Source organism: Piliocolobus tephrosceles, chromosome 10 (assembly GCF_002776525.5).
Source record: "Piliocolobus tephrosceles isolate RC106 chromosome 10, ASM277652v3, whole genome shotgun sequence".
Lineage (NCBI taxonomy): Eukaryota > Metazoa > Chordata > Mammalia > Primates > Cercopithecidae > Piliocolobus > Piliocolobus tephrosceles.
Genome location: NC_045443.1, coordinates 129,878,606 through 129,885,704, shown reverse-complemented (window position 1 = coordinate 129,885,704; position 7,099 = coordinate 129,878,606). Strand labels below are relative to the sequence as shown.

At 58.9% G+C, this 7,099-nt stretch overlaps 1 protein-coding gene across 1 annotated transcript in view; it reads left to right on the top strand.

Annotated features, from left to right (window-relative positions):
• Positions 1–2,567: 2,567 nt before the first annotated feature.
• The window catches only part of GALNT9 (polypeptide N-acetylgalactosaminyltransferase 9), a 129,790-nt gene continuing 125,258 nt past the window's right edge, over positions 2,568–7,099 (top strand). Inside the window, exon 1 of the mRNA XM_026449527.2 lies at positions 2,568–3,175. Within this exon, the coding sequence (XP_026305312.1) occupies positions 2,938–3,175 (238 nt within the window). The 5' untranslated portion in view covers positions 2,568–2,937. The remainder of the gene's footprint in view (positions 3,176–7,099) is intronic.

Below are 7,099 nucleotides of genomic sequence, written 5' to 3'. Positions count from 1 at the left end.
TGTAAAGTACACCAGTATTTTCCCATGTCCAGTGTGCTTATATTTCCAACGAAATTTACCCAAATCTTGATGGTAGTTAGGCCACATCTTTTCCTGCTGGATTTTAGAATGCAGTAAAATGCATTTACACGAATACAATGTTTTCTCCTACAAAGCCACGTTAACATCGTTTTCATTAAACATGTAATGGAAAGTGCTTGATGTTTTCTCTTGAGTGACCATGGCTAATAAAGTCGATTCTGGAGCCCAATTGTGTGGGCTTGAATCCCAGATCCACACTTTGCCATTGACGTGACCTTGAGCAAGTCAGTTGCCCTTTGGTGCCTCAGTTTCCTCACATGGAAAATTAGGTACCACCAGTTTGTATCACACCTTAACGTGGCTGCTGTTGGTATTAACTAGGTGATAGGCATAGAAGACCGTGCCTGGTGAAACCTTTGCCCTGCGTGTGTGCATCATTATTCCAGCAGCTGTCCTTGTAACGTCGGGAAACATTTACAACCTGCATTTTATAAACAGAAAAATACGGCATTTTAAGGAGGGACACGGGAATGGCTATTGATCAAAAACAGACCAGGGTTTATCACACTGGCTGCATCGTAATCATCTCCCAGATGATTAAAAACAGCCTCCCTGGCTCCGTCTCAGAACAGGTGATACATATCTACGGTAAACGGCCTGCAGACAGCTGCCTCCGTCCCAGTGCCGGGTCCTGCCTGGTTCTGGTCCTCTGGATTTCCTGAGATAAATGTCCTGAGGAAGAAAAGAATGGCTCAACAAAGAAAGGAGAAATGGGTGTTCATCTCACCCAGCCTCAGCGAAGGGGCAGAAAACCTCCAAGTTGGATAGGCTGTCATGCCTGACACCAAGAAATGGATATTTGAAGAACAGAATACTAAGCTCAGAGCCAGAACCCCCCAGCTCTCCCTACACACATGTGCACACACAGACACATGCACACACACACAGAGGCACATGCACACACAGATGTACATACAAATACATGAACACGTGAACACATGAACACATGACACGTGAACACATGACACGTGAACACATGAACAAACAGATATGAACAGACATGCACACATGTGAACACGCACAGACAACACACACATGAACATACATAGACACATACACACACAGAAACATGTACACATGAACACACATAGGCATCCACACACACGAACATAAACACAGAGACACATACATACCTGGAGAGAAACATGCACACATGAACACACATAGACACGCACACACACAGATACACAGAGACACTTGTACACAGATACACAGACACATGCACACATGGACACACACACAGATACACAGACACATGCACACAGATATACATACGGAGACACATGCACACATGAACAGAGATATGAACACACAGACACAGACACACATAGACACGCAGATACACACATGCACAGACACATGCACACACATGAGCACACACAGACACATGCACACTGACACGCAGGCACATGCACACACAGATATACACACAGGCACATGGACACAGGTGGGCACACAGACATGCACACGGAAACACGTGGACACATGTACATGCATGTGCGCTGACAAACGGACGTGCACATATGCAGATACATGGGCATGCAGAGGCAAATGCATGCATGCTCACGCGCACACACACACACACGCACCCACACACACAGCCAAGAGCTGTGAAGTCCCTTGTCCTACTCATCTCTGTGTGGAGAGCCAAGCACAGGTGCTTAGTAAATGCTCCCTCATTTATTCACTCATCCCACACACATTTACTGAGCGCCACTCCGGGTGGGATCTCTGGGAACACAGGGGTGAACCCTGCCTTTGGGTGGGACTCCTGTCTCTTGGGTGCTGCCACTGGAGGTCGGGCCCCTGCTGGTGGCTTGGCTGACATCTCCCGTGGATTCCAGGTTCTCCTCCACAAAAGGCCAGTGTGGGGCCAGATCAGAGCCTGGGCTGGGGTGGGGGCCGCCGGGGTTCTTACCTGCGAGCCTGGCTCAGGGACGGGGCCTTCTCCCCTGCTGGTGGCTCCGGGTCCCCTGCTGCATCCCAAGCCCCACCCCCCACACCCGCCCCGGGACTCAGCTTCCCCAGTCCTCAGCCCCGGACCGAGGAGAGGGAGGGAGGCCGGGAGCTGGGCTTGGGGAGGGGTGGGCAGGAGACCACCAGAGCGGCCCTGCCCCGGGTCCTGCCCCGGCCGCCCCCTCCCCCATTCACGCCGGCGACACCGCCCTGGCCGGGCATTCCTGGAGGCCCCGCTGCCCTCGGGTCAAGCTTGGGGTCGATTCGCACTGTGCTGGCCATTGGGAGCCCCGGGCGTCTGGCGGGTCCTGGGGAGGGAGGGTCCGCGCCTGGCCCGCCCCCCGCGCCCGCGTGCCCTTGGCCCAGGCTCTGCGCGCTGCCCCCGGACCTGCTGTGCTGGGGTCCCGGGGGGCGCGGTGGGGGGCGGGGCAGGCGCGCAAGGCGGTCCCGGGGGGCGGCCTTGCGGGGCGGGGGGGGCGGGGCGGGGCGGTCCTGGGGCCGCGGATGCAGATGAGCTGAGCTGAGGCCGCGTCACTCTGCACCGGCGCGGTGGCTGCGGGGCGGGCAGGACAGGAGCCGGCACAGACACCGAGCGCCGCCCGCCCGCACCTCCCCGCGCCCCCCGGCGCCCCCGGCCCCCCTCGCCGCTCCCCGGGGCGGGGCCGCGCCCTCTGAGTGGGGGATGCCGGCCGCGCCCCGCGACCCCAGCCCCGGCCAGCCCCCTGCGCACCGGGGGACCCCGGGCGGCCGTGGCCGGGCGCGCTGAGCTGGTGCTGAAGGGACAGCTCCCGGCCGAGCCCCGCAGCCCCGGGCGGCTCATGGTCCCGGAAGCCGAAGCCCAGGCCCGGGCGGGGGTGCTGGGGATGCCCCGCGAGTGAGGCCCCCGCTGCAGCCGCGTTCATGGCGGTGGCCAGGAAGATCCGAACTTTGCTGACGGTGAACATCCTGGTGTTCGTGGGCATCGTCCTGTTCTCCGTGTACTGCCGCCTGCAGGGCCGCTCCCAGGAGCTCGTGCGCATCGTGAGCGGCGACCGCCGGGTGCGCAGCCGACACGCCAAGGTGGGCGCGCTGGGGGACCGCGAGGCCATCCTGCAGCGCCTGGACCACCTGGAGGAGGTGGTCTACAACCAGCTCAACGGTGAGCGGGGGCGCCAGGGTGCAGGGGAAGCCCTGCTGGGGACAGCGGCCACCCCGGGCGCCATGGGTCAGGCCGGACTCGGGTGGGCGCCCCTCTGCGCCCCTGTGGGAGGGAATATGCAGGACAGAGGAAAGGGAAGGGCCGCGGAGGCCCCTCTAGCAGCAGGCAGCAGCCTGGGTGCCCCTCTCCCCGCCCCAGGGCACCCACCCCTCCAGTGGAGACTTGAGGAGTCCCCCTGCCCCCACAATGACTCCAAACTTGCTCCCCAGGGGAGCTTCTGCAGGCGCTCTGTGGAGCTGCTCCAGGAGCAGGCAGTGCCCCAGGTCCAGGAGTGTGGGGTGGAGGGCTGGCTTGGCGCTCCAGGAGTGGGGGGCATCAGGTTTAGGCTGCGCGGACCCCTCCACTCTTGAAGGTGGGGAAAGAGGAGGGTGGGGACGCCACCCTTGGGAGGCTGCTGGTGCAGTATCCTTTGCCCCTGAGGTTCGAAGGCACCCCAAATGCTTCAACCACTGTGCTAGGCAGCCCTTGTCCTGGGGGTGCCCAAGGCCTCGTTAGAAAGTTGTTACCAGAGAAGCATGAGGCTGAGGCCTGAGACTCGTGGGAGGATGGAGTTGAGGATCAAGCAGGGCTTGGCAGGACTCATTACCCAGGGAGACCCAGGTTGTGGCACCTGGGAGCCCCAGAGTCCATGAAAGCCTCCAGCTCCTGGTGGGTCTATTTCATCACGAGTAGACTAGGTCAGCCCGAGAGGCAGCACCGGTGTCACCACAGGTCAGGGCCAGTGGCCGCAGCTGCTGAGAGCAAGCACTTTTCCACTCGCTCCACCTTCCCAGAGCAGGACCGGAGGAGCGGCTGCCCCCAAGGCCGCGCTGCACCGGGGTGCCAGGAAGGAGGAGAAAGTTTGCATGTGCCCACATCACTACCCGACGTGGCTTTCCGTTCCGTGTCGATGATTCAGGTTTCTGCATTGGCAGCCCCAGCAAACCTCCTCCAGAAAGCATCCCTAACAGGCTGCAGTGGGAGGTGGCGGGAGCTGGGGTTACGCGGGCAAGCACTGGCTCCGGATGTGCCTGCTGTGTGGGGCGAAGACACGGGGGTGGTCTTGCGTTTCCTTCAGGAGCCGCACCCTCTCTTGAGGGCGAGCTGCAGACAGGCCGTGGGGTGGGAGGGAAGGTGAGTCCCCATGACGAGGGGTCGTCCCAGCTTTGTCTGGCTCAGAGCACCCTGACTTCCCGAGCACCATCACCCACAGAATCCCCGACTTTCCCGCAGAGCTGTGCTTGGTGAGCTCTGTGGCTTCTCTGATCTTTCTGATTCAGCTGGAGCCACGAGGGGAGAAAAGTAGTTCAAGCAGCCGCCTGGCCGCCCGGCAGTGCGATTCGTCTCCCGGAAGGCGGCGTGCCTGGCAATAGCACATGGCTCTATTGAAGTGTGCTTGCCACGGTGTTATGGTCTGTTTTATGGGGAGAGTCGGAGGATTACATAAAAACATTGGCAGCACGCTGAGGTTGTGTAACACCACGAGGGCAGCTCAGCCCTGAGTTGTTTTCTCTGCCTCACCCTTCAAGGTGAGAGTCGGCCGGGATTCTTGGTGGTGGAAAAAGCCAGGACCCGTGACCTGCTTTGCTGACATTAGCGGGAGATCAGGAAGCATTCCAGGAAAGTGTGTCTCCCCCTGCCCCAGCCCGCCACCCCCAGTACCTTCTCCCGTCCCCCCTCCTCCGGTCCTCTTTCCCCTCCCTTCTTCCTCTTCGCTTCCCTCCCCCTTCCTCCTTTCTTGCTTTTAAAATTGTTTCTCCTTCTTTCCTTCGTCCCAGCTTTCCTCCCTTGTCAGCCTGCCTCTGAACTGCCCCCACCATCTGTCTGCTCTCTGTCTGCCCTCCACCTTTTGATGAGGCCGAGTTTCATCCCCCTCTGTGATGAGGCTGTACCGCGTTCCTCTCTGTGACTAGTGGGTCTGGCACAGTATCTAACCCAAGAGTCCGTCAGTCTTGGTCCCAGGAAATGGTGGGAGACACCAAATTACTCTCCCCGCTGGTGGGGCCCTAAGGGGAGGGCAGTGCAGTAGAGGCTTCCGTTCGAAACAGCATTACCCGCTCCGATGCTGGCACAGGCTCTTGGTGTTCAAGGTGTGGAAGAAGGCTCCCTGGAGGAGGCAGCCTGCTTCCATCACAGCCTGTTCCAGAATGTGACATCCCAGGATGCAAGATTGATTCCCGGGAGCTCCCACTCGACACTAATCCATCTGAGTTCAGGAAGGAGAGGGGGAAATCCAAAACAAAATGGATTGATCACTTTTCCATGCCTTGATTGCTTCCTGGAATTCCTCTGCTGGCTGGGAGGGGCCTGGTGGAAGGAAGAATGCGTCTTCCTCGGAATGGAGGAGCAGGAGGGCCGTCGGGCTGGGGAGGGGCCTGGAATCTGAAGTTCTCCCCAGTCGGGCTGGGGAGGGGCCTGGAATCTGAAGTTCTCCCACACCCTGCCTCCGCTGGCCCAGCGGCCTTTCTTCGGGATGTCCATTGACTTTGGCAAAGAAGTCCTAAGGAATGTGTGCGGTTTCAAATTCATGAGGCCCCGGAGGGATGTTGGTTAAGGAAGCTGTGTGGTCACTCCTCTGTGTACGTCAGGGTTTGCTTCTAAATTCACGCTCAAGGCAAGGAAAAAATGTTTATACACAAAAACCATCCTTCTGAGTATCTCCAATTGCACATAAATGACAGCATCCATGGTTTTGTGCATGCAGCAGACACAGTAAGTCTCATAAACACTAAATTTCAGAGCCTCTAAACTCAAGGAAAAGAAGGGGAGGAACGGTCTCTGTTCAGTTGTCTGGGCATTCAAACCCATCTGCCTTTAAGAAAATTTTCAAGCCCCTCGGGACGGGAAGGGGAGAGGGAGACAAAGAGCCCCCACTTTCTCCAGGCGTTTGCAGGGCCCACCCTGTGTCCATGCGAGGCCTGGGCAGCGCTAAGGTGCGCTGGGCTGTTTGTTGCTGTGGGCGTGGAGGGGGTGAAGGTCACCACCAGGGAGCAGGGCTGCCCACGTCGCAGCGGCTGGACTCACTCTGCTGGGAGAGGAGAATTGCCCCTGCCTGGCGCAGTTCCGGCCCTCCTGCCCCCCAGGAAGAAAGGCTCTGAACGGAGGATGGAGCCAGGAATGGCGATGGGAAGTTTTCCTTTTGTTGGTTGGTTGCGAGGGAGGTCGTTTCTAAAATTCAGAGCACACATGTGTGAATTCCGTCTAACTGACCTGCCCCAGCCCCGGTCACAGGGCAGGCTCAGGTCTGAGAGTCTGGGCCTGAGCAGCAGGAAAGCTGGGAGCCTGGGACAGGGTGGGCCACAGGGCCCAGAGAGGTCCGGAGGGGTGGCACTGGCTTCAGAGGGACCTAGGTTTCTGTAGTTACTAAAAGTTTAAATTGAAAAAACGGAAGGCCCCACTGTGACCAGGTGGTTGCTGGCCAGAGACGGTTGGGGTGTGGCGCACGCTCATTGCACACTCGTCCTGCCCACGCCCCCCTCTCCGGGACACGGACTCAGGCTCCCTCCAGTCTCAGGAATTCCCACATGCCTCATGCATCCCCCCATGACTGTGTGACACCTCGCTCGTGTCCACTGAGGGCGAGGCTGTGTCTGTCTGGTCCCGGCTCTGACGCCCAAGGCCTCTGGCGGTGCCATGAACACAGCGCTCCATGAATATCTGTCCAGTGAGCAAGCGAGGGGGTTTTTCTCCAAGCAATTCATTGTTTTGTTTAAATGAACTTAAGAGACACTTGTGTGTCTCCAGCGCACCCGTGAGTAGAAGGTGACTGAGTGTCATGGGAACAGCCTGGAGACTCCAGCAGGCACCACCCCACTGAGGTCTGCCCTGTGCCCGAGGGAGGACACCACCCCACCGAGGCCTGCCCTGTGCCCGAGGGAGGACACC